The sequence below is a fragment of the Leopardus geoffroyi genome, chromosome B1 (assembly GCF_018350155.1).
Source record: "Leopardus geoffroyi isolate Oge1 chromosome B1, O.geoffroyi_Oge1_pat1.0, whole genome shotgun sequence".
NCBI lineage: Eukaryota > Metazoa > Chordata > Mammalia > Carnivora > Felidae > Leopardus > Leopardus geoffroyi.
In genome coordinates this window covers 79,562,166-79,590,019 of record NC_059327.1, presented here as the reverse complement: position 1 = coordinate 79,590,019, position 27,854 = coordinate 79,562,166, and the positions used below count along the sequence as shown (strand labels likewise).

Here is a 27,854-nt window from a genome sequence, read left to right as displayed (position 1 = left end):
GTGAAACACAAACCAAAATGTTTAGTAGTGTTATTAAAAATAAATGTATTGCGGGGTGCCTGGGTGGCTCAGTCGGTTAAGCGTCCAACTTCTGCTCAGGTCATGATCTTGCAGTTCATGGGTTCGAGCCCCATGTGGGGCTCTGCGCTGATAGCTCAGAGCCTGGAGCCTGCTTTGGATTCTGTGTCTCCCTCTCTCTCTCTGACCCTCCCCTGCTTGTGCTCTGTCTCTCTAAAATAAATAAATATTAAAAATAAATAAATAAATAAATAAATAAATAAATAAATAAATATAAATGTCTTGCCAAAAAAATGTAATTCTGAAATTAAAACACAAAAATTCTTTTAGTAGTTTAAAACATAGTGATGTGTTTGACAAAAATGCTGCTACAGCAATGGTAAACACAAAGATCAGAGATCACTTCTCCCTTATTAGTAGGATTCTCAATTATTTCTAAGAAAACCTGAGGTCTATGTAGTTTTCTTCTGCATCATATCAGACATTAAGGGCTGCAGTATTAAAACATTTACACGGTGCAGGTGGCCACTGTATCACTTCCACCTGACTAAATAATAGACTGTGTTACTTGTGGCCATCTCCTAAAAAGTTGAGTAAGCATTTATAATCTGGATTTTATTCACTAATGAATTCTCACTCTGCTGCTCCTACCCTAGCATTCCACTAACACCATTTTCCTCTTGTATCCAAAGTGTCGTACTATCTAAAAATTAAAGCATTTAAATTGTATATGTGACATGACTAATGTAAAATTTTTCTTGTATTTGTCAAGTTGTATATTTAGAGATATAGCTATATAGTCTTATTACAATATTCAATTAAATTTTTAATTATAATATAACTCTAAAATCCACATGGGGAAAAGATATAAGAAAATAATCATGATAGTTTAAAAAACAATTATGTTTCCTACGTACATACTCTTCCTATATAATAGTGATATATGTTATAAAGCTACAGTATTTAAAACAGTGTGGCACTTGCATATAAACATACTGAGAAATAAATGGGAAAGTCAGAAACAGGTGTTACAGTGTATGAGAACATAATACAGGCCGAAATCACTTTTGTAATGGAGAAAGGAAAGATCATCAATAAACAGTGCTATTTAGTCATCTGAGGGAAAAAAGCATGTTAAAGTCTTATCTTGTATTGTATGTCAATAATAATATTTATAATAATTACCACTTGTTGAGTACTAGTATTACTGGGCCCTGCTAAAAATACAGAAATTAGTTTACTTAATCCTTACAACACCACCTTGTGATAGTACTGTAATTATCCTCATTTTATAGGTGAGGAGTCTGAGGTTGAAAGAGGTTAACGAAGGCCATTTGGCTACCAAATGTTGGAGGCAGTAATCAAATATAAGTGGTCTGCCTTTTTACCACTATGCTTCAGCATGTAAAAACTCAAGCCATATAGAAGAAAATAGACTAATATCTTTTTGATCACTGGAAAAGGAGGGCTTTGGAACTTAAAAAAGATGGTATAAATTCTGAATATAATTATTAAATGGATTTCAGGAGATAAAGTTTGAAAATATGAATATCAAACATTCATAAATTTAAAAAACAAATATAGCAATAAGCTGGGGGAAATATTTGCAGCAAATACTTGTAGCAAAAGCTACAACATGTTAATATTCTTGGTAATTAAAGAGGCCATACAGATAGTCATTAAAATCATAAGACTTCCATATAAAAAGAGCACAAATATAAAAATACCAATGAAGAAGTTTGAATGACTAATTAGCATATGAATAATGTTCATGTAATCAAAGAAATTCTAATTAAGAACATGTTTCTTAATATCTGGTGGGAGTAGAGATTTAAACACCCCTTCAGGGGGGCGCCTGGGTGGCTTAGTTGGTTGGATGTCCAACTTGGACTCAGGTCATGATCTCATGGTTCGTGGGTTTGAGCCCCACGTCGGGCTCTGTGCTGACAGCTTAGAGCCAGGAGCCTGTTTTAGATTTTCTGTCTCCCTCTCTCTCTCTCTGTGCCCCTCCCCTGCTCATGCTCTGTCTCTCTCTCTCTCTCTCTCTCTCTCTCTCTCTCTCAAAAATAAATAAACATTAAAAAAATAAAATAAAATAAACAGCCCTTCAGGAAGATAAAATCCTATATACACTTTTGCCTTCTGACCTGGTAATTACAATTTTTAGGATTGATTCTGAGAAAACATTCCAAACAGAGAATTCATGCACAAAAATTTTCTTTACAATATTATTTACAGCAAAATACAGGAATCTTATTGCTCCATGTTAGGCCAATGGAAAGGAGGTTATATATAATTGACATGTACAGGTATATGAATATAAAATTCCTTAAAGGAAACATGATAAATATTATTAGTAGTTATATCTAGGGATGGGGGATAGGTTTTTGTAATGTTCTTCTATGAGTAGGAAAAAAAATCTGAAAGTTTATTTACTTCTATTACCTATTACCCATTATCCCTATTTATTCTATGCCATTTTATGCATTTTATTTTTTCTCATTTATGCAGCTCATTCCTATGACTGGTGTTCTATATCAAGACTAATTTTCTATGGGCAGGCAGCTCTAAAACATATAGGCACATATAGGCATATAAACATGAACACAGAAGTTTGTATACATGGAGAAACACATGTATATGCCCAGCCCAGAGTCTCTTCCATCCCTATTGTTGCCTTTACAAAAACACCATCATATTTGGGAAAAATAGCATTTTATATCAAAATTAAACTTTGTCTCAAAGGCTTTAAAAACCAGGATGATAATGAGTGCTAGGAAAGAGGAATTTAGCATGGTAAAAGAAAACTACACCTCTGAGGAAACATCTAACTAAAAGCCAAAGCTAGATAAGATTAGCATATTACAAAAAAGAATGAGAAATAAAATGAAGACAAGGAGAATTCTTGTTTCCTATAAATAATAAAAATGTTTAAGATATCTAAGTATAATCCCCTGATAAGCATTAATAAAAGAAGAAGCCAAAAGAGAAGAAAGAACTAATCATCAGGGAGGTGCAAATCAAAACCACAATGAGCTATCACCTCACACCTGCCAGAATGACTAGTGTCAAAAAGACAAGAAACAGTAAGTGTTGGTGAGACTGCAGAGAAAAAGGAATGCTTTTGCACTGTTGGTGGGAATGTAAATTGGTGCAGCCACTCTGGAAAACAAAATTGAAATTCCTCAAAAAACTAAAAATAGAATTACTATATGATCTAGCTATTCCAGTTCTGAGTATTTTTCCAAAGAAAATGAAAACACTAATTTGAAAAGATACATGCACCCCTATTTTATTGCAGCATTATTCACAATAGCCAAGATGTGGAAACAATTCAAGTGTCTATCCATGGATGAATGGATAAAGATGTGGTATATATAAACAATGGAATATTAGTCAGCCATAAAAAAGGATGGATCTTGCCATTTGTGAAACATGGTTGGACTTTGAGGGCATTATGCTAAGTGAAAAAAGTGAGACAGAGAAAGACAAATACTTATGATCTCATTTATATATGGAATCTAAAAAACAAAACCAGCAAAACAGAAAAAAATGAGCTTAGAGATACAGAGAACAAATTGGTGATTGCCAATGGGCAGTACGGGTGAGAGTGAAATGGGTGCAGAGGGTCCAAATTATTTCATAACTTCCAGTTATAAAAGAAATAAGTCATGGGGATGTGATGTACAGCATGATGACTGTAGTTAATACTGTGATGCATATTTGGACATTGCTAAGGGAGAAAATCTCAAAAGTCCTCATCATACACACACACAATCCTATAACTGTGTGTAGTGATAGATGTTAATTAGACTTATTGTGGTGATCATTTCACAATTTATACAAATATTGCATCATTATGTTGCATACCTGAAACTAATATAATGTTTTATGTCAATTATACCTCCATAGAAATAAATAAATGTTTCAAAAAGAATTTAGTAAGCAATGTCGGCAAACTGTCACCCTTGTGATTTATTTCCTTGCTACAAAATTTAGAGTCTTTTTGTGAATAGTGTTATGTGGCATGGTTTAGTGGTCCCTTTTATATTTTATATAAATCTATGTCATACGTTTTTTGTTGATGAAAATATTGTAAGGTACTTATCCCCTAGTGACATACTGTATAATAAATTATCCTAGATTGAGAAGCATAATTCATAATTTAGTTCAGCAGGGGCTCAGGCAGGAATGAGGTGATGGACAGACATGATGAATAAGGACTGGCTGCTGTCCCTTAGGAGTCTTCACGCTTGTGAAGATGGCAACCTGGAGACATGAGAGAATGAAATATTTGATGAAGGTATTTAGGCTATGGCATTCCTAAATCAACTAAATCATCAAAAGCCTGCCTTCCTTCCCAAGTTCACATTGTTCTGCCCTCTCTTTCTTCCTTGAGGGAATCTCAGGGAACCATTTTGCACAGCTTCGTTCTCCCCAATAGAAACTCTACCTCTGAAGGGGGTGGACAGGGGGAAGAGAAGGTGTGGGATCACCTCACCTTACCACTTCCTCCCCACTCCCATCTCAGGCATGGAGAAAAATGAAATAAATGTTCCATCACAAATGATCAGTTGTATATCAAATGAAATGTTCTTGGTTAAAAAAAGGAAAAAAAAAAGACATCAGGCATCTATTTCATTAAGACTTGGGCTCAGTTTCAGATCAAGATCATGAACCATTTAAAATTCTACTCCCACAAAAATCTGCCTTACCCTAGGAGATTTTCCTTGGTAATAAATGCTTTGTTCTCTGGGTCCTTTCTTTATTATTTTTACATTTCATTTGGTAATGACTCTAAGTTTTGGGATCTGAATATAGGGAATCTCTTTTGACATTTCTATTTCAAAAGCGTTCACACTAGAGAATGAATCATTTGCACTTAATTCCAGAAGATAAGATACTATTTGCTTTGAGTCTCGATTTGGTTGCATTATATTCTACTAAAAATAAAAAAAAAATCCTTCTTTAAGAAAATAAAAATAAAACAAGAAGTAAAAAGAGGGAAGTTGGAATCTATTACAAAACAATTTACAGTTTGGGAATCCCTGCTTTCCTCTTATGAACTGAATCAAATTTATGGCTCAGGAAGAGTTCCCATTCTTTTCTAAATATATTTTAAATAAAAAATAATGAGAGGAACAACATATTCAAGTTCTGTACAATTTCTTTTTTTTTTTTCTTCTTTGGGAAGACAATATAATAAAGAACGTATTTCACAAGTTGATTTACAGATTTAATAATTTATAATTTACAGATACAGTAAGAAAGGAAATGTTTTCCCACAACAATGAATAATAAAATGAAAACAACTGGATGAGAAAGATACTTGTAACTGATGTTTATGAACAGAAATTTTAGCCCAAAAATATGTATGCAAGAGAGATATTGGTTAATAAAGGCAACAGCTACTTTCTAGTGGAAGCATGGTTAAAGAATATGAATGTATGGCTATGTAAGAAGAACTATATCAAATGTTATTCAAAAGTTAAGCTTCCAGAAGAATTTCAAATTTTGTGAATTAGAGCAACAATGAGGTGTCATCTTAACTATAATTAGTAAAAATAAATCAATTTATTTATTTTATTTTTTATTTTTTTAAAATTTACATCCAAATTAGTTAGCGTATGGTGAAACAATGATTTCAGGAGTAGATTCCTGAATGCCCCTTACCCATTTAGCCCATCCCCTATGCCCACAATGCCTCCAGCAACCCTCAGTTTGTTCTCCATATTTATGAGTCTCTTCTGTTTTGTCCCCATCCCTGTTTTTCTATTATTTTTGTTTCCCTCTGTACAATTTCTTTTTTAAAAAATGTTTATTTATTTTGAGAGAGACAGCAGGTGTGTGAGTAGGGGAGGGGAAGAGAGAGAGTGGGAGAGAGAGAATCCCAACTAGGCTCCACAGAGCCCAACACTGGGCTTTATCCCACAAACTAAGAGATCATGACCTGAGCCAAAAATCAAGAGTCAGATCCTTAACTGACTGAGGTTACCCAGCAGCCCCTGTACGATTTATTACTTTAATCGATTATTCAATGAATACAGAAAACTGAAAGATGAAAGAAAAAAATCTACCTTTCTCACTATCAGCTTTCAATCTGCAGAGGATAAACAAGAGAGTAAGAAGAAGCCCATAACTTGCCCCAGAAAGGATGAGCCTTCATGGTTAATATCAACTATGGACCTGTCTCAGCTCTACCTTTTCACTAATTCCTCTTCAAATCTAGCTCTTATTGATTTTTACTTTGCATCCTTAGTCACTTAAGAAAAAGAAAACCAGAATTTCAGAGAAAGACTGAGGAAATTTAGAAACAACTTTGACCCCTCTTCAGATTTATCAGTGAACATTTTTTTTTAATGCTAAGGTAGTGTACTCATAACACCAGCCATTACCAACAATTAAAATAGGTGTTTTTGTATGCCGTAAGTGACAAATTTCAGATGTTACTTTGAGTTTGTTTGAGGGGAAAAAAGAGGGGGCAGGGAAGGGAAGAGGGATTCAATGCTGTTCTTTGTAAAGTTAACTGTCTTGTTTAAAGTGGAAGATGACAGGGTCAGACCAGTAAAAGGGTCTGGGTACAGATCCAACTTGTAGTTAAAAATTGCCTGTGGAAGGAGATTGTAAAAAGATAAAACTCTTTTAACAACTGCTCCAGGAGTGATGTATAATTAGATACCTGGAAAAGTTGCAGAGACCTAGTGATAAGGCAGTTTTGTTTCATAAGCCTCAAACTCAAAAGCCAATGTCAGTTCTTCATCCCAGCATTTTACATAATTGCTCAGTGGTCTCTATGATGTTCCCAAAGGTTTGTCCTAAGTCAAAACATGAAAGTGGTTTCCTGGAAAACCGGTTTTATTTAGACCCTGGACTTGGTTTCTCCTTATTCTTCTGCTGTTCTGATCGTCCTTTGCTGCATGACAATAGGGAAGACATGTAAGAAGAGCCAGAGCCAGAAGAGGGAACCCAGGGACCAGACACAGACAAAGCCAAATGCTGACTATAGAGCATTTGGCTCTATATTTGGGGGTCTGTTCCCCATTGCACATAGTTATTTGTTCTTTTATCTTAATTCTATTGATAAGATCAAGTGACTGGATAATTTTGCTAGCTTATTTTTCTTTTTTTGTTTTGTTTTGTTTTTATTTTTGAGAGAGAGAGACAGAGCACCAACAGGGGAGGGGCAGAGAGAGAGAGGGAGACACAGAATCTGAAGCAGGCTCCAGGCTCTGAGCTGTTGGCACAGAGCTTGACATGCGGCTCGAACTCACAGACTGTGAGATCATGACCTGAGCTGAAGTCAGACGCTTAACCGACTAAGCCACCCAAGCAACCCAGCTTATTTTTCTTTGATAACAACCTACCCCAAAATTTAGCAGCTTAAAACAACCACCATTTTATTATTACCTCACCATATGGTGGGGTAGGAATTTGGGCAATTCTTATGCAACTTGTCACTTTGACTGGGGTCTCCTGGTGGATTTCATCTCGTGGCTCAGCTTGTCTCTTGGGTCCAAGATACGTGACTAGCCCTTTGGCAAGAACAAATGGAAGTCTGAGCCTAACTCCCTCTCATGTAGTCTAGCACCTCTTAACACATTCTCTGAGACAGGCCCAGGGCTTCAGGGTGGAGTCGCTGCTCTGCTCAGAAGCCAGGCCTGAAACCCACAAAGCATCCTTCCAGCTCTACTCAGTCGGTCCAAGCAGTCACAGGCCAGCCCAACTGAAAGACTCTGCCGAAGAAGTATGAAAGTACTCACTGCTATCTTTTAATCTACCATGCCTGGTTTCTCTTTAAAATTCTTCCTGCTGAGGAGACTATAGATGCTGGAGAGGATGTGGAGAAACGGGAACCCTCTTGCACTGTTGGTGGGAATGCAAACTGGTGCAGCCACTCTGGAAAACAGTGTGGAGGTTCCTCAAAAAATTAAAAATAGACCTACCCTATGACCCAGCAGTAGCACTGCTAGGAATTTACCCAAGGGATACAGGAGTACTGATGCATAGGGGCACTTGTACCCCAATGTTTATAGCAGCACTCTCAACCATAGCCAAATTATGGAAAGAGCCCAAATGTCCATCAACTGATGAATGGATAAAGAAATTGTGGTTTATATACACAATGGAGTACTACATGGCAATGAGAAAGAACGAAATATGGCCCTTTGTAGCAACATGGATGGAGCTGGAGAGTGTGATGCTAAGTGAAATAAGCCATACAGAGAAAGACAGATACCATATGGTTTCACTCTTATGTGGATCCTGAGAAACTTAACAGAAACCCATGGGGGAGGGGAAGGAAAAAAAAAAAAAGAGGTTAGAGTGGGAGAGAACCAAAGCATAAGAGACTCTTAAAAACTGAGAACAAACTGAGGGTTGATGGGGGATGGGAGGGAGAGGAGGGTAGGTGATGGGCATTGAAGAGGGCATCTTTTGGGATGAGCACTGGGTGTTGTATGGAAACCAATTTGACAATAAATTTCATATATTAAAAAAAATTAAATTAAATTAAATAAATAAAATTAAATTAAAAAAAAATTCTTCCTGCTGAAATAAATAAATAAATAAAAATAAAATAAAATTCTTCCTGCTGGTATTTTGCCTCCAAACCTCTGCATGGAAGTTAGTTTGTCTATCATATAAGATACATAAATCATAAAGAAACATTACAAATGATTGCATTTGCTGTTAATTAACAATGTGCGTAGGTAAGGGTAGAAGTGACACTTACTGGAAGTGGCAACATGGAAGGGAAAATAATAAATTCCAATGTAGACAAGTATCGATAGGCACTTGGTAGAAATTACTGAAGTACTGAAAGTACTTCAGTTACCTTTTCCTTCTCTTGATTCAATAATCCCCCTCAAGATAATTAATCCAGGAAAATCATTCAAAAAGAGAAAAAAAACTACATATACAAACATATTTATAAGTGTGTTATTCACAACCTTGAAACATTAGAATTGATGTGAACTTAGGAGAAATATTTAAGTCAACTGTATCAATATCCAGTTATACTGTGTAGCTATAAATTAATAAATGCCATGCTTCTGTAGAAGCATAAGGCCATTTTTTATCATGAAAAGTAGATAAAGCTAAAAATAAAATTGTAATTGATATGGTTATAATATATATTTAGATTATGCTTGTGAGAATAGAAATAGGCAAAGAATGAGAAGAAATAAAAATAGATTTTGTTGGGGCGCCTGGGTGGCGCAGTCGGTTAAGCGTCCGACTTCAGCCAGGTCACGATCTCGCGGTCCGTGAGTTCGAGCCCCGCGTCAGGCTCTGGGCTGATGGCTCAGAGCCTGGAGCCTGTTTCCGATTCTGTGTCTCCCTCTCTCTCTGCCCCTCCCCCGTTCATGCTCTGTCTCTCTCTGTCCCAAAAATAAATAAAAACGTTGAAAAAAAAAAAAAAGATTTATTTAAAAAAAAAATAGATTTTGTTGAAGTGGTATTTTTTTAATTTGTTTTATTTCATCCTGTTTTAAAGTACACTCAATAATAAATATATTAAAATGTACTTACCATCCCAGGCCATACCTCAAAAATTCAAAAACATGCATTAAATGCCTTTGGCCTTGGAAACATGTAGAAATCTATACATAGACATACACAGTAACAAACATCTTTACATAAATAAAATGCGTAATTTATACTTTTATTTTGGCATATCACATGACAGGGTACAAGGTGATGTCGTGGGAAAAGACTCCCCTGGGTGTTGGCAGACCAGAGCCCTAGTCTGGGCTCTCCACATTCACAGGAGATGAGGCAGACGATATAGTAACACTCCAGTCCTCAGGTTCCCAACTGGTAGAACATGAAGGGGAGAAAGATCACCCCAAGAGTCCCTCATGGTTTTTTAATTATTTGCTTCTAGGATTCTAAAAGTATTAGCTTTTTGTTTGTTGTCTGTCAAGGCTGCCTTAAAAAGTAAGAAAATGCTCAGAATGTAGTGTGCTTTATTGGCTGATAAAGATAAATGCATGGCCAGGAAACAAAGACATTTACTTCGACAGATATTTATTTGGCACCTATTGTTCTAGGTATCGTGACCAACATATAAAATGTCTGCCCTCATGGTGCTTATATTCTGAAGACAAGGGTGGACAGAGACAATAAATAAAATATTTGATTGGTCACATGGTAGTAAGCGCTATGGAGAAAAATCAATCAGTGTGAGCAGGTCAGCGTAAGTCTGTAGGGGATTCTGGCAATTTCAAACAGATGTTCAGGGAAGGACACTATGAAAAGCTACACCTGAGTAAAGTAAAGCAGATGAGGAAGCAGCTCTGAGAACACCAGTAGGCATTCCCACTGGGCTGGAAACTGCTGGGGGATTTGAACCGAGGGATGACATGAGGGACTTACATGTTAACAGGGTCACTTTGGCTGTTATGTTTGGGATAGAATGAAGTAGGACAAAATGGATGAAGGGAGACTAGTTAGGAAGCTACTACAATAATCCAGGTGGGATGGTAACAGGAGAGATGGTGAGATGTGGTTGCATTTAGGTGTATCGTGAAGGAAGAGGCCACAGGGTTTGCTAAAGAATTGGATGTGTGATAGCAAAGGGAAAAAGAGGAGTTAAGGCTAACTTCAAATTCTGGGCCTGAGATGGTAAGGACTGAAGAGAGGGCAGGGTCGAGGTCATGAAAGGGACCAGGAGTCTGGTTTGGGTAAGTTCGAATGCCTATTAGATTTCAAGTGGCCATATCAGTTAACCAGTTGGAAAGACAAGTCAGCAGCTAGAGGCGGGGTCCTCGGTTAGACTTATAAATTTGGGAATTAATTATCAGTATATAGAAATTTTAAATGATGCTAAAGCCATGAGACTAGATGGATCACTAAAAGAAAGTGTGTTGATAGAGTAGAAAAGAGGACCAAGGACTAAGGAGGAATCCAATGCTAAGAGTTTGAGAAGTGAGCAGGTTCCAGCCAAGGAGATGAGAAGAAATAGCCAGCCTTATCAGCTGGAGAAAGACCAGGAGAAATGTAGTAGAAGGCGAGAGAAGAAACCATTTCAAAAAGTAGACATCATTTCTGGAATATCAGCTGTTAGTGGTTGAATCTACACTTGCAGATTTTCTATGGCAAGTGAAAATGTCATATGTGTCCACTAGCTCCATTGAAGGATGTTTATAATCACACCTAGTTAGGAGAACATATTTATGGATATGTGTGTTGTATCATTATATTCTAAATAGAAATTATGTTTGGAACTTCCGGCATTTCTTATCTTTCACACCTTTCCCTACCCCCATCATCACAAATGATTATTTCTAATTAACTCTTACAGTTGTTTTCTCATGTCATGTAAATGTCATCAAAATCAATGTGATTACAAATAAAAAATAGTCTAATTCTCAGTCATGTGGGTTTGCCACACTATACACTAAAAACTACTTCTATTTATTTTAAAATGTTGAACTTACATTAGATTATAGACGTGTAATAATTTGAGGACTCATGGCATATTACAAAATGAAGCTGCTTTGTGAATATACTCATCATAAGAACATGTTGACCACATTTTCCTTCTCAAACCACCTTCTATCTCCAATCCTGCCTAATAAATCTTGCTTCCTTACTCCCTTAGGAGATAAAGCACTTTATTTAAAGCACCTTTCCTGATAGTTGATCTAAGAGAAGGGGAAAAGAAATAGATATAACTCACTGACAGCCTCGGGATATAGACATCCTGTCTCCATTCCTTTTAGCTTTTACTGGACATCAGGCTGCCAGTCTAATAAGGCAACAAAGAAAAGTAAACAGAAATGAAAAGCAAAATAAATAGCAGTCTTTATCCCACTGGAAATAACCATAAATTTAAAAATGCAATCTTGGCTATATCGTAAAAGGATTTTCTTGGTTTGTTTGCATAGCTGTATTTTATTCAATTCTGAACTAATCTGGACTTTTTTTTTAAGATTCTTATTGTACATCAATCTTATTTATCCTAAAAATCTTTTGCAAAAAATATTTCTTCAGCAAATTGTGCTATATGTGTGCCATATGGCATCGTCGTGCATACCCAAACTATAAGTTCTAATCTACAGTGGAGAACTAGGTAGCATAATTCCTAAGACCTGTGTTTTCACAGATGTACCTTGTGGATGCACTGAGACAGCACAGTAAATATAAGTGATAAGAGTGATTATGGGTAACATGTAGTTTGCCTTGGCTTTACTGACAAATCTTTGACATTAAATCATGTGCCCTACAAGCCCATGTGCACCTGTCCCCAATGCCTTGGTCTGTTTTACAGTCTTCTTCTGGCACTATCTAATGAAAGCTATAAAAAGAGAATGTTTACTTTCCATTACAACAGCAAAAAAAATTTCAAGAATGAAGCCACAAAAATACCATACCATGTCACAGGTCCCATCTTAATAGTAAGCCTAAAAGTAGTTAGCACCAGACCATCACCTCAGGTCAGAAACACAGACTTTCTGAAACCAAACTTTCTTTAGACTTAACATTGAAATGGGATTACTATCACAAAAAATATTAAAGTAGAAAATAAACAATTTCTTAATGCCAGTTTGTTTTTTGATTGACATGATTGTCCAGTAACATTTATGTTCTACATTTTTCTATGAACCTTTCTTTTCTATTAGATTGTAAACCCTAAAGATTAGGAACCAAGATATCTTTAACTCCACTTGATCTATTTTAGCTCAGGACCATAATGGGAGATAGTCATTCTTTGACTACCAGGTATACAGTGAGAGAAGAAAGGAGAAAATGATCAGCTATCTATGGTCGTATTCATTTAAGGATATCTAGATCCACTTCATAATAATGTTTCAAGTTTCTTTTTTTAATATATAGAGAGGAGTAAGATATTACCTTAACAAGTACCAGCAGCTTTCACTACACCTTCCATCATCCAGTTTTTTCCCCCAGCTTAAAAAACATAGGCACATTTATCTGATGCTGCCCCATTATAAGCCATCACAAGATTTTCCTGAATCCCAAATGAAGACCTCAGACTCAGGCCTGCCAGACACCTGATTCCCAAAGGGGTGGAACTCTTAATGGTTCCACTTACTTTTCAAATCAGGACTCACAGAAGGGTCCTTATTTTTCGCATCAGGACTCACAGAAAGTTCCAGGACTCATTGGAAAGTTCCAGTGATTGGTCACTGGTTAAGGGGAGGATCTTTCTAGCATTTATAATTATTTTTTAAATGAAATAAATTTTAAATTTCCTAACAACTAGGTTCTGCCTCCATTCCCCCCACCCCCACCCTGCTTTTGTTTTTCAGGTACAGAGCAGTTGCCTCCTGGAGTCGTGTCCAGGGAATTGGGATTCCCTTGATCACTGCCATTGAGATCGTCTCCATCTGGATCCTTTCTTTTATCCTGGCTATCCCTGAAGCTATCGGCTTCGTCATGGTGCCCTTTGAATACAGGGGTGAACAGCACAAAACCTGTATGCTCAATGCCACATCAAAATTCATGGAGGTATGGAGAGTTTAAAGGAAATTGGGGAGGAGAGGAGGTCTTCATATATACTTTACCATCGCCAAGACTTGTTGATATTTTTACAATGCCCAGTGTGGCTTACTCTGTTAGTTCAGTCCCATAATTAGAGCAACTATTTTGTTTTCACTCTTACATTAGAGCACAATTGTAGACACAACTCTAGTTTTACCCCCAAACAACTCAGAATCTGAAACAAACTTACTCAGAAAGATAGATGTGGGGGGGGGGGGAGTATATATATATACACAGTGCTATTTGTTTTTATAATAAGTAATACAGCACAACAATGTCCATCTGATGGGCATGCTAATATGTATTTTATGTTACTTGGGGAAATGCACATTCCTCACACTTTTTTAAAGATAGATTTACTAACTTAAAGTAGGAAGTTATACTTCATGTACTTATATTAGTACAAATTCTATATGTAATATACAAATAACAAATTTGCAGAACTTTTTAAAAAGTGTTTTAGTTCTTTAACAAATTCAGTTGTTGTTTGATATATCTGACCACATTAATGTTTTTATGAAAAGTTTAATTACATAACTGAGTGTATTGGGAAACATGTTTAAAATGCATATTTCCTTTGCCAAACTAGTCAAATGTGGACTGGGGAGCAAAAGGAGAACCATTTCTCTTAAATCAGCATAATTTAGTGCTTTGATGTAGGTTTCATGCAGCTCAGATTCCACATTTAATCCTTCACAGACATCTCCAGGTATGTTTTCCTAACTTGAAAAATTCACAAAATTAGTGGTTTTACAGTTGACCAGTTTTCCTGCATTGGAAATTCTTCTTTTAAAATTAAAAGTACTCATGAAAACTGCCAAACTGGCGATGTTAAAATTAAGGTCTTCTGTTTATCTACTGACCTTTTTATTAAGTCGATGTCCATAGTGAAAAACAAAGTAGCAGCAGGAGGTTATCAGAATTTGGGCAGTGCAAATAAGCAATCTAGCTATTCCCGACAAAAGTGTTAAAGAGAAGAGGCTTAGTATAAGAATGAGCTCACTAATCAATTGAAACTAGACAAAATGAAATGGGCTACTTCACAACAACCGAGTCTCTCTTCTAGAGTGGGCAAGGAAAGACTAGCTAGCTACCTAAGGGGATTACAATGAAAAGTATGAGTTCAAACTGATTGTTTTTTAGATTCCATCCAACTCTGAAGTTTTAAGACTCATTCTCCCCCAGCTTGTATTCCATTCTTTCCTCCTCAACTCTGCCCTAACCTAGAATAGAGGGACGTCCCTCCATACCCTGGCTGATGACATTAGTTCAAAAGAAACGTGTGACCCCTTTCTCTACAGGCCTCTGCCATGGAGGGGGCAGAGGACTCCATCGAGACCCCTCAGGGGTCAGCTTCCAGACCTTCTGCAGCTGCTTCTAGGGCATTCACACCCAGGCAGCAATGCATCTGGAAGAAGGAGGTACAAGTGAAGAGAGCGCTTAAAGGAGTGTTTGTGTGCACTTAAACAAAGAGTTCTGATTTTTTTGTTCTTGTGTTTTGTTTTGTTTACTTCAGTACGCAAATCTTTCTACAGTGTGATGTGAAGAGGGAAATACTTGTATAAACAGATCTGAATAAACCAAGTCCCTTGGTGTAGTTTGCACTAACCTTAGGATAGAATTCAGGGGTCTGTGAACCTGAATGGAAAAGAAATTGCATATTGATTTTCACTAACTTCTAACTGAAATTTATCATTTCCTTCTATTATGAATGTAGGCAACAACCCACAGTCATATTTAACAGAACCATTTTACTTCCACTAATGGAAGTAATAGACATTTTCATAACATAACAGTTGGATAATCTTGAAATATCATTTCTGCTCATCATTATTTCAACTTCTGATGGTTATTAGGGCCACCATTTGATTTTTCATTTAATTTGTTAATAAACACCTAGATCAGAATTTTAATATTTTGATAGCTGTGTTTCAACATAATTGGCTACCACTGTAATCTTATTTTATTTTATGCATATAAAAGTATTATTCTCAGAAAGGATTATAGTCTTCACCAGACTTCCAAAGCATAGAAACAGTTAAGAACCTCTGCCCAGAACTTTTTTTCCTCAGGAACCATTTATAGATTATTTTAATAGACATGTTATAAATGTAGCCTACTGGGCCTCTTTCTATATTCAGCAACTGTCCGGTTTTTCACAGAGCAGCATGATTATTTTTTACTGTGGGAACTGAGATAATACAGGAGGCTGCATTATCCTTCGTAAATAAACAATCTGGAGAAAGAGTATAAGGAAAAGCATTTCTTCCTAAGTCGGTGATTAATTTAGTGGGAGGAAGAACACAGATATAATTTTCTAATTTCCATTTTGTAGGGTACTAAATTTTCTCCTTTAAAAAGACATAAAACTTAATAATACTAGTATTTACAAATCCTGCCCACAGAGAGATAATGCTAAATAGGCCTTAAGATAAGATACTCTGCCTCAATAGTTTCCAGGTGATAAGTATTAAGAGCTCGAGAAAGGGCATGGTTATTGATGGCTCAAACTGGCTGGCTGCAAGGTCACATAGCAAGCATACCAGGCAAAGGGTTAACTCCCAGTAACCAGAGCTACACAGATAAGCCATTCATAACCTTCGCTGTTACCACACAAGATATTCACATTAAGTACACTTTAACCACAAGAGTCAAAAGTAAACTTGGCACTAGCAAAGTTTTGAGGCTCATCAACAAGTAAAGATAAATACATATTCTATCTATCTCAAAATCATTCTTTATGAGCTTTGGGAGGGAACTCTTCTTCTCGAGTAGGGCTCTCCCACTGTGTTATTAAAACCAATTTCAGTTTATAAAAAGTATCTTTGTCAGGATTATTTTTAAGTGCAATTTCTTCATGTGCTACTGGAAAGCCAGGATCATTTTTGGATTTTCCATTGGATTTTGGATTTTCCATTGAGTTTTGAGCACCACCCCCAAGCCCTTTACCACAAGTGTGAATGTAGAAACATATCTACAAGCACGAAGATTTTGAAGCTACCAGAGCACTGCCCAGTAAATTTCGATTACAATGCACCTCCTATTCTCTCCCTTTCTTCACCCTACAGTTTTACCAAGATGTGAAAGACTGGTGGCTCTTCGGGTTCTATTTCTGCATGCCCTTGGTGTGCACTGCAATTTTCTACACCCTCATGACCTGTGAGATGTTAAACAGAAGGAACGGAAGCTTGAGAATTGCCCTCAGTGAACACCTTAAACAGGTAAACCTAATAAGATCATGAAAATTTGGCCAAGACTTATTTGTCCCTGACAACAGAAGGCCTATAAATAAGTGTATTTATTTAGCATATTTACCCTGGTTTGCTAAAAATAAAGTCTTATAACTGTTTTATTTATAGTTATAGTATTAGAAATTTCTTTTTTTTAATTTTTTTAATGTTTTATTTTTATTTTTGAGAGAAAGAGACAGAGACAGAGCACAAGTGGGCAGAGAGCAAGGGAAATACAGAATCCCAAGCATCCTCCAGGCTCCAGGCTCCAGGCTCCAGCCTCCAAGCCATCAACACAGAGTCCAATGTGGGTCTCAAACTCACAAACCACGGGACCATGACCTGAGCAGAATGAAGTCAGATCCTTAAAAACTGAGCCACCCAGGCGCCCCAGTATTAGGAATTTCTTTTGTGAAATAGAGAGTCTGCCTGTAAAACAGGTGGTCTGGAGGCAGGGCCAAATAGAGAGGAACTATTCATTTAGTTTGCCAAGAGTATATTGAACATGTGTGTTTGTGTGTCTGTGAATTGAACTGGGCTTGGAACTGTGCCAGGACACAAAGAGGCATAGGTCTTTCTCCCCTAGCAGGCTTTGCAGTCTTGGTGTAGAAATAAAATACAACATGAAAAAATTAGAAAATAGAATCACCAAATATGGTAAAAGTAGCCTATGCTGTAGAAAGCCAAGGATTATATAAAGACAAAGTCACAAAGACGCTTGTCATGGATGAGGGAGATCGAACTGTTCATAAAGGATAAATGGGTTTGATGGGGAAGAAGAAGACAGAGGGCATTTCAAGTGGGAGGACAGGAGTCTAGTTAGAACATGGCACAGGCACCACGCATTTGGGGAGTGGAAAAAAGAGATGAACCTCACTAGAAAACCACCCAAGGTCAGACTCAGGATAGGAAATGGGATTGGGTACATAAAAAGAGGTCAGATTTTGGATAGCCCCAAAATTTGTACATGTCAATAGGAGGCTGCTGTTGGTTCCCTCCCTGCCCTTCCCTCCCCTCCCTCACTACCAGGAAGCAAACAGAACATGTACAGTCATGGACTTTAGAGGGCAAACCTTTACACTTATACTTGCTGGCTCTGTGTTGTTGGGCAAATTGCTTAATCTCTCTGAATCTCTGGGTCTTCATAAAATATATGCAATAATATCTGTACCTTTCTGTACAAATACTGATTCAGTTTTAAATTTTAAAAAATTAAATAGTCTCAGTCTATTAAGCATCTGACTCTTGATCTCAGCTCAGGTCTTGATTTCAGGGTTGTGAGGTCAAGCCCCATGTTGGGCTCCACACTGAGCATAGAGCCTACTTTTAAAAAATTAAACAAAATGTATATAATAATACATCAAGAGGATTACCTAATGCATGTACAGTGTCTAATAGAGCCCAACTCATAATAAGTACCCAGAAAATGTTTGATACATATTAATTCAAAGAGTAAAACTAGGACTACAGGTAAATTCTCTGTCTCAGCAGAGAAGTGGATAAGAACACCCAACCGCACCAAAAGATAATGAATTGTTGATGAAGCCTGTAAATCTGCTCTCTACAATTACCATACAAAAGCAACATTCTTCATCAGCAACTCTTCTCAACTATTGTACTGATTTTTCTGAGTCTTCAGCTTCTTATCTATAAATTGGGCATAATTGTATATGAATCAATATTATTACAAAAATCAAAGGCATTAGGTGCATACATGTACTTTGTAAAATCCTTACATGCCATAAAAATGGTAGCTATGTTTTTTATTAAAATTTAACGGAAAATTATATTGAGAAAATTTAGTATGACTTTGTTCAGGCATGAATGTTTCAAGTGCTCCAGATGTGAAATATATCAAGCAATTACTGTGTTTCACTCCTGCAGTGGAGGTAATTAATTAGAATAGATTTATAAAAAACAAAAACAAAAACAAAACCCCATAGTGTTTTTCAATGTTGACTTTTTCATTAGCACCATGATTGAGTGTTTAGGCTGAATGGTACCTGCTCTGAAAATAACTGAATAGGGATTGGTCACAATAATAGGATGCTCCTTCACATTTACATAGCATTTTATGTTTCCAAAGAGCATGTCATTTGCTTATTTGATTTCTTCCAAGCACCCCAAGATATAAGCAGGGTAGATGTCCGCATAAGGGTGGTTAAGCGATTGGCTTATCCAAGTGGAAATTAAAAGCAAAGACTTGGTCCTCCTACAGTAGTCACTGCCTTTGTCACACCCAAAGCTGTAGCAGTTTCCAAGAGCAGGAGAGCAACCCTACTGGAAGGCTTTCCATGGGGGCTGTAGGGAGCTAGCTCTCAGTGAAAGGCCATGCCACCCTTTAACTAGTATCCTATATAGCTCTGGTCTTGCTTTCAGCACGGTTTCCTCGAATTTCTCTGTATTATTCTTTCAACATCTTTTATCAGTTAGGGATTGTGTTTGGATGCTGGTAGCAGAAAACCCAAAATAACATTGAGCAAACCAAGTGGAGGTTTCTTCTTTCTCCCACAGGAAAAAAAAAAAAGTCACTGGTTCAGTGTTCAAGGGACTCAGAAGCCAGGGGTCTGCTGTTTTGCTGACTTTTCCTTTAGTATTGGAAGACAGTAGCTACAACTCTACCCTTATATCAGATTTCCAGGCAGCAAAAAGGGAAAGAATATAGATCATATTAGTGTGTGTGCATCAGAAGGAGTACCCTCCACTTTTAAGTAGCTTTTCCAGAAACTTCTTACAATGATTTCTACTTGATCTCAGTGGTCCGACTGTGTCAGGTGTCCATGCAGATGATTAGCCCAGGCTCACCTGCTGACATAATAAAATCACGGTTCTGACTGATAGTAAGGAAAACAGGAGAATAGATATTGGTTAAGCAAATATCAGACTACCATACAACATATTACCTTTCGAATGATCATCCTCTTTGAGGATGTGCTCAAGGGAGATAACCTTTCCCCCAGTACCCAGTACCCTCCTTTTCTCTTTTTCTGGTCACATTGTCTTCCTGTGTACACCAAAGGACCCTTTAAAAGAATCCCCTATTCCTACAGATTGGAACTCTTTATTTTCTCAACCATTGCTTAGCTTATATGTTCTCTGAAGCCATATCCCAGCTATCCCACCCAATAACTCTGGAAGATTAAAGAACTCCAGTCCTTTGGTCTAGAGCAGCAGTTTGTGACAACTGCCTTGAAATCTTCTTAAATGGCTCTATTAATCATGTGGGTTTATTGTAGGCTTCCCATACTTAATGTTATATGCTTTGGGTTGAACCAGCGTTACCCTTCCAAATCCTGTTTTCAATCAATTTTATTTTGACATTAACTGATCCCAGTTACAGACGAGTTGCATTTTATGTTCCTAGTTAGGCTTTCAAATGCATGCGTTTTAATGCTGAAGCATAATGCACACAAATGACTGTTGCTGATAATTCCTAACCTATGATTTTTCTGGTCTACACAAACTCGAAAGTATGTAAACCTTCAAAGTGAAGTCAGTCCAGGGTCAACATGTCCCACTTATTCTAATCATCATTGCTGATAATCCTTTACCCTCATCCCTCTGTTTGCAAACAAGATGTCGTTGGAAGCTATATGTCATTAATAAAAGAATTTTAGAAGCAAAAAACTCCCAGTGCTAGCTTTCTTCAACAGCAAGAAATGGGGGAAACACATTGCTATTGACCTGTTCTCTTTTTCCTGCTTATGTTTTCCAAATATCTTCATAGATTTGTTCCTTCTTTATTATGCTAGGTTCAGTCACTTTGACTGCCATGCTGTCATTAATGCTAGCTACCCATTATGGAGACTTTTAGCTAACCATCTCCCCCACATAGTCACACACACACACACACACACACACACACACACACACACAGCCACAGTGTTGGCTCAGCTCCAGCTAGTTCCCATTTCCTTGACATCTAACTTCTATCCTGACCCTAATAACCAGTTTCAGGCCACCATCCTTCCTGGCAGCCACCCAAAAGAATCATTAGCAACTCCTTGATTAGAAAGTTGGACTCTAAATATTGAAGAGATAGAGGCACTGTGAGGTATGCTGTTCTGGCTCTTTTTTAAGTAATTCTTTCTTTGCTATCTACAACTTCCTTTGTATAGTTCTTTCCTCTGGTAGAAAAACACTAAACTTATTGTACTTTTTTTCCCCTCACTTTCCTTTAGCGTCGAGAAGTGGCAAAAACAGTTTTCTGCTTGGTAGTAATTTTTGCTCTTTGCTGGTTCCCTCTTCACTTAAGCCGTATTTTGAAGAAAACCGTGTATGATGAGATGGACAAGAACCGATGTGAATTACTTAGGTATGATCCTGTGTACTCATTAGGAAATTGGAGTTTCCCTAATTTGCACACTTATAATACTTTTTACCAAACCACCTAGTCTATAGCCTCATTAGCCATGAAAATTAAAACTGCCAAGTTGATTATTTTTCTTGAGCTGACATAGCCCATGACTGATCCCCAAATTTGTGCAAGCCATAGCTTGGCTTGTGGCTCCCCTCCTGAGGCTGTGCATAATGGTTTGAGCTAACCAAGTGGCAGGTATATCTGTAAATGTTCTGCAGAACTGAAACTGCCATTTAAACAAGCACTTTAAAAAAATTCTGACTGCCACCTATAAGAAATGGCTCCTGGGCAAGAAAAATGCTTATTCTAGGGATAAATGCTAGCTAGCAGATTTTAAAACATTGTCTTCTAATTATTCTACACTATTTTCTTTTGTTCTAGTTTCTTGCTGCTCATGGATTACATCGGTATTAACTTGGCAACCATGAATTCATGTATAAACCCAATAGCTCTATACTTTGTGAGCAAGAAATTTAAAAATTGTTTCCAGGTAAGAATGTTTTGCACGTATTTTTTAAGGACAACCAAATGGTTATATTAAGTAGCCAACAAGCATGGCTAATTCTAGTAGAGAAGTTAAATCATATTCTGTTACCTAGAGAGTCAGATTGTTAGCATAAAGCAATATTGTCCAGATGTTGGCGAGGATGCAGAGAAAGAGGATCTCTTTTGCATTGTTGGTGGGAATGCAAGCTGGTGCAGCCACTCTGGAAAACAGTATGGAGGTTCCTCAAAAAACTAAAAATAGAACTACCCTACGACCCAGCAATTGCACTACTAGGCATTTATCCAAGGGATACAAGTGTGCTGTTTTGAAGGGACACATGCACCCCCATGTTTATAGCAGCACTATCAACAATAGCCAAAGTATGGAAAGAGCCCAAATGTCCATCGATGGATGAATGGACAAAGAAAATGTGAGATATATATACATAAATATATGTATGTGTGTATATATATATATACACACATACATATATATATATACATATATATGTATGTGTGTATATATATATACACACATACATATATATACATATATATACATACATATATATATACATATATATACATACATATACATATATATATGTAGATATATAATAGAGTATTACTCGGCAATCAAAAAGAATGAAATCTTGCCATTTGCAACTACGTGGATGGAACTGGAGGGTATTATGCTAAGTGAAATTAGTCAGTCAGAGAAAGACAAAAATCATATGACTTCACTCATATGAGGACTTTAAGAGACAAAGCAGATGAACATAAGGGAAGGGAAACAAAAATAATATAAAAACAAGGAGGGGGACAAAACAGAAGAGATTCATAAATATGGAGAACAAACTGAGGGTTGCTGGAGGGGTTGTGGGAGGGGGGATGGGAAGGAATCTACTCCTGAAATCATTGCTTCACTATATGCTGACTAATTTGGATGTAAATTTAAAAAAATAAAAAATAAAATTAAAAAAAATAAAGCAACATTGTCAGAAAAATTGTCAGAAAAGCAAGATCAGTTCAGACAACAAAATATTCAGAGGTATAAAAAAGACTAACTTAATAATATGCTAATTTAGTATGCTGCTTTAAAAAGAAATGCTCAAGGGGCGCCTGAGTGGCTCAGTCGGTTAAGTAGCTGACATCAGCTCAAGTCATGATCTTGTGGTCTGTGAGTTCCAGCCCCGCGTTGGGCTCTGTGCTGACAGCTCAGAGCCTGGAGCCTACTTCTGATTCTGTATCTCCCTCTTTGTCTGCCCCTCCCCTGCTTGCTCTCTGTCTCTCTCTCTTTCGAAAATAATAAACATTAAAAAAAATTTTTTTTTTTAAATACACTGTTTTAAAAAGAAATGCTCAAGGGGCCTTTGGGTGGCTCAGTCGGTTAAACATCTCGTTCCTGATTTCAGCTCAGGTCATGATCTTATAGTTCATGGGATCTAGCTCTGAGTCAGAGAGATCCCTGCTTGGGATTCTCTTTCTCCCTCTCTCTCTGCCCCTCCCCTGATCTTTCTCAGGCTTGCTCGCTCTCGCTCTCTCTCTCAAATAAGTAAACTTTAAAAAAATTTTTTTTTTAAAGGAATGCTCAAGGGGTGCTTGGATGGCTCAGTTGGTTGGGCATCCAACTTTGGCTCAGGTCATGATCTCACAGTTTGTGGGCTCGAGCCCCACATCGGGCTCTGTGCTGACAGCCTACTTCAGATTCTGTGTCTCCCTCTCTCTCTGGCCCTCCCTCACTCATGCTCTGTCTCTCTCTCTATTTCAAAAATAAATAAAACATTAAAAAAATTTTTTTAAAGGAATGCTCAAATGTGAGCTCCAGGCTGCATAGAATACATAAAACCTATTCATGCTTTTCATTATCTTAGACTTTAACCACAGTCTCCAACAAAATATAAATTCTGTTGTTAAAAACAATCTTGCTAAATGCTGCTTAATACTATATTTAATAATAGCCTCTTCAAGGAGAGTAAATGCTTATTGCCCTGGAAATCTGAACTAATGTAATTTCATTCAAAATCAGTTTCCTTATGTTCTTCAAACTTCCTTGCAGCTAAGCTAACCCACGTCCTCCAGAAGCTCCATGCACTTCTTACCAAGGTGTCATTTCTGCAGTTCCTGGGATGATTTAGCATACAGTTAATTCTAACTGGATTTTGTTCTCTTTGGCCAGGATGTTTAACTTCAGTTTATGGCACATATTAGGAAGAGTAGGGTAGAGGTCAAGGCTGCAGGATCTGGAAGCAAACAATCTTGATTTACACCACAGCTTTGTACTTGCTAACTGTCTAACTCAGGTCCAGATGGTACCCCTCCTGCCTCCTCAGTTTGATCATCTGATTTTATAGATTATCTATCTCATGGGTAGGATTCAGTGGACTAATATATGTTAAGCACTTGAGACAATAATAAGCTGTCAGTATGAGTTTATTATTATTAGGGGTAGAGAAGAGAGGAAAACCACAATGACTGCCCTCATGTAATTTGCCATCTAGAAGGAGACAAACATATATTTACCAAAGAATCATACAAATAGATGAATCTTGGCATGGAAGTTCTAGCCAACACCTTTTTGAAGTCTACTTGATAATGTTTACAAGTCATGAAATGCTATAAGAAAGATTCTGCCCAAAGAAGGATTGACTAAAATGCTGGTCATGATAATATATAATCTGGAGTTAACATCATTTTGATTAATTTACATACTAATTAGAGGGAAAGGAAAAATCAATGTACAAACTCTCAGAAATTAAACATGTCTTTTGACTGATCTGCAGAAAAAGGTACCATATGCTGGAGAAATCTAGAGTCCTGGGTTCTAATTCCAGTTCTGCCTCTTTCTCCCCTAAACCTCCCTGTCCTCATTAATAAAATGAGGAAAATAACACCTACCACCTAAGGTCATTATGAACATCAGATGAGGTGCCCCATGCAGGTGGTGCACACTGTGGAAATGCCAGGCCCCTCTGGACTCTTCTCCATCCATGCCTACCCCAAGTCATGGAACATCTCCCTCAGGCCAACACTGCCTTCTCTTCCTCTTTGATTTGGTGAATAAATTAAAACAAGAAACAAGGGATCTATTTTTCCAGCACTAGACTGGACAGTTTAACTTCTACCTAGAAATTATAGGCTCCATACTCTAGATTACTGTTCAGGCTCACATTCTGTCCTCAAATTTGTATGGCCATTTCCCCCTTGTTGGTAGGAAGGCAAGGCCTCTGTGTTCTGCTGGGAATGGGTTGGTAGGCTCATGTTATTTAGAATCTGTTCTTTTTCCCAGTCTTGCCTCTGCTGCTGCTGTTACCAGTCCAAAAGTCTGATGACCTCGGTCCCCATGAATGGAACAAGCATACAATGGAAGAACCATGAACAGAACAACCACAACACAGAGAGGAGCAGCCATAAGGACAGTATTAACTAAACAGCTTAAGAAATATTAATCAATATTCCTTCAAAGTCTGTTGAAGAGAAAAAAAATCACGCAGCAACTGTGTTTCCAGAAATCTTTTCTCCAAGTCTTCTCCCATGATGCAACCCCAACCCCAGAAAAATGCTTTCCAAAACATCAGAGGGTGGACTGGTTTATAGTCACAAATTCAATGAATCTTTCTTCTTTAATTTATCTAATTTACATATTCTGCATGTTATATTCAGCACCAAAAAATGTTGGGAGTTAGCAGGGAGAAAGGAGACTGTTCAATTAAACCAGAAGGATATTTGCTACTTTTGCATGAAAATAGAGTCTCCGAGTACTTAACAGCTTCCATGGCAGTTCTGTGGAATGTTCCATGAGAACTGGTCATAATGAAAATTTTGCAATCTTGACAAGGTTTTCTTTTTTTTAACTGGCCAAAGACAGTAAGATGAGGAATTAGGTTAATGTTTTTCATGTCACTTTTTGTATTTTTAAAACATCAATTCTCAAGCTGCAACAAATACAGCCACTTAAAGCACAGACTGATATCCACATGTGGCAGTTTAATAGCTGCTATTCAAAGAATTGTTAAGAACCTATATATATATATATATATATATATATATATTTTTTAATGGTGTTTCATTACAGGAGATCTGGAGCATATTTTTATGTTAAATTTTAAAATAATGCTTGAATCAAATAATTCTATTTTTCGCAAGCCCAATCTTTTTAAAATGTAGATATTTTGTGTAAAACCAATGCCATGTACCAAAATGTAAATGTACAAATCATTCAACTATACCCAAGACTTTCAGTGGAATGTATTGAAGTCTAAAGCACACTTCATAGAAAAAGATTGAATCTTTTTTGAAGATTTGCAAATTTTCACTGAGACTTTGTTTTTTTGGTCATAGTAACATGTGTGTGTGTGTATGTGCATATAGATGTACATATACATATATGTATAATGTATATAGATGTAGACATATCTATATACATTATACACATCACCTCATATTCTCTTGATTTCTCTTAAAATGTTAACTGGCAGTAAGACTTTTTTGGTCATTCCCTTTTCCATATAAGAAACAATTTCAAGGTGGCCAACTGAGTTTACCATGTCAGTGAAATATAATTATCCCCAAAGGCCACCATGAACTTACGGTTCTTCACTTCCCTGGGTTTCCAGTATGAATCGAAACACCTCCCCCACCCCTGCTCCTCACATGGTCACCATTTCAAAGGGCCCACAGTGACTTTTGCTGGGCATTTTCCAAGATGTTTACAGACTGTGAGTACGGCAAAAAACCTTTTACTGTGTGTATATAAATATATATAAACAACTGTACATTTCTTTTAGCCAATTTTTCTGTGATTGTCTTTATGGAATATACTTGTGTGTGTGATATATGCATGTGTGTGACAGTATGTATGGACTTAATGAAATCTAATAATAATGCCCTGTAGTTGTACTACAGCACACACTCTGAGTGGGTGGAATCTAGTGGTTGTTCATCATGACAACTGGCCTTAGTTTTAATATATCTGTGTTCACAATCCTTGTGACCATGTTGCCATTACAAATGGAATATGAGAGGCAGCATGAAAGAGGATGCACCATGGGTTGACAATAGGGTTTGTTTAATTGGTTGGTTGGTTGGTTGGTTGGTTGGTTGGTTGGTTGGTTGGTTTGATAAAACAGTATTTGGGGTTATACTTTTTCCTGTGCTAGAGCAAAAATCATTCAATTTTGAAGTAGTATATTGTCCTGGTTCCTCAACTCAATGTGCTGATGAGACTGACAAGAGGTCTGATGTTTCTATCAGACTTCACCAGATAGATTGCTGATGATAAATTACCTAAGCTGATTTTTTGGGCTATATTTTAGCATAGTCATGTATAAAATGATATCAGGTTCCAGCTTGTGCCATTGCAGGCCTCCTCTATGTGTGAGCAGTCAAATTCCGTTACTATACTGGTGAATCACATACAGTGATATATACCTATAATATAAGCCATAGTTCACATCGTTTTGTTTAGACAATTGTCTTCTTTTTAAAGATATTTTGTCTCTTGCATATTAAAAATGCATTTTATAAGTTCAGAGAGTCATAGATTTCTGAATAAAACACAGACTTCAATGTGCATTTTATTTATGGACCAGTAAGTAACCATGATTTACTAACAGGAATAGTTCCAATTTCTACCTTTACCACATCTTTCCAAGTAGATATGTAGAAATGAGCCAGAAGCCAAGGCCCCTGCATTGGCAGTGGCCCATAAGTATAAAATAAAAGTTTACAGAAGACTTGCAAGTGTCTCTTCATTTTTACATAGTTTTACATAGAAAATGTTGATTACGTGATGCCTGTTGCAAACTTCTCCCTAGTAGTAGCGAGGCAAGCAATTTTACTTTCAAACAGGTACTTCCTATTCTCAACCTACTTTGTTATACTAAACACTTAACTCTTTCATTCATTCCTTCATTCACCTTTCCAGTAAGTTTTAAGCATCTACTATGCACCAGGCATTCTTCTAGGTTTGGGGGACATAGCAGCAAACAAAACAGGCAGAGTCCCTGCTCTCCTGGAGCCTGCATTCCAAAGGAGGGAGTTTGATAATAAATAGCGTGTCAGGTGGATATCTGGAGGAAGATACTCATATATACCTACATGCTTATTTAACATCTCCAAATGAATGGCTAACAGACATACTATATCTAAAACTAAGCTTCTGATATCCCTCTAAACTGTGCTGCCATAATATTTCTCTGCTTATGTATTAGGGTTCTCCAGAGAAACAGAACCAATAGGATAGATAGATAGAT

General features: G+C 37.0%; 1 protein-coding gene across 1 annotated transcript in view; it reads left to right on the top strand.

Moving 5' to 3' along the window:
* The window catches only part of EDNRA (endothelin receptor type A), a 62,344-nt gene extending 35,009 nt beyond the window's left edge, over window positions 1-27,335 (top strand). Inside the window, exons 4-8 of the mRNA XM_045466241.1 lie at window positions 13,293-13,491; window positions 16,593-16,745; window positions 20,936-21,069; window positions 21,496-21,604; window positions 24,890-27,335. Of these exons, the coding sequence (XP_045322197.1) occupies window positions 13,293-13,491; window positions 16,593-16,745; window positions 20,936-21,069; window positions 21,496-21,604; window positions 24,890-25,030 (736 nt within the window). The 3' untranslated portion in view covers window positions 25,031-27,335. The remainder of the gene's footprint in view (window positions 1-13,292; window positions 13,492-16,592; window positions 16,746-20,935; window positions 21,070-21,495; window positions 21,605-24,889) is intronic.
* Window positions 27,336-27,854: the final 519 nt, after the last annotated feature.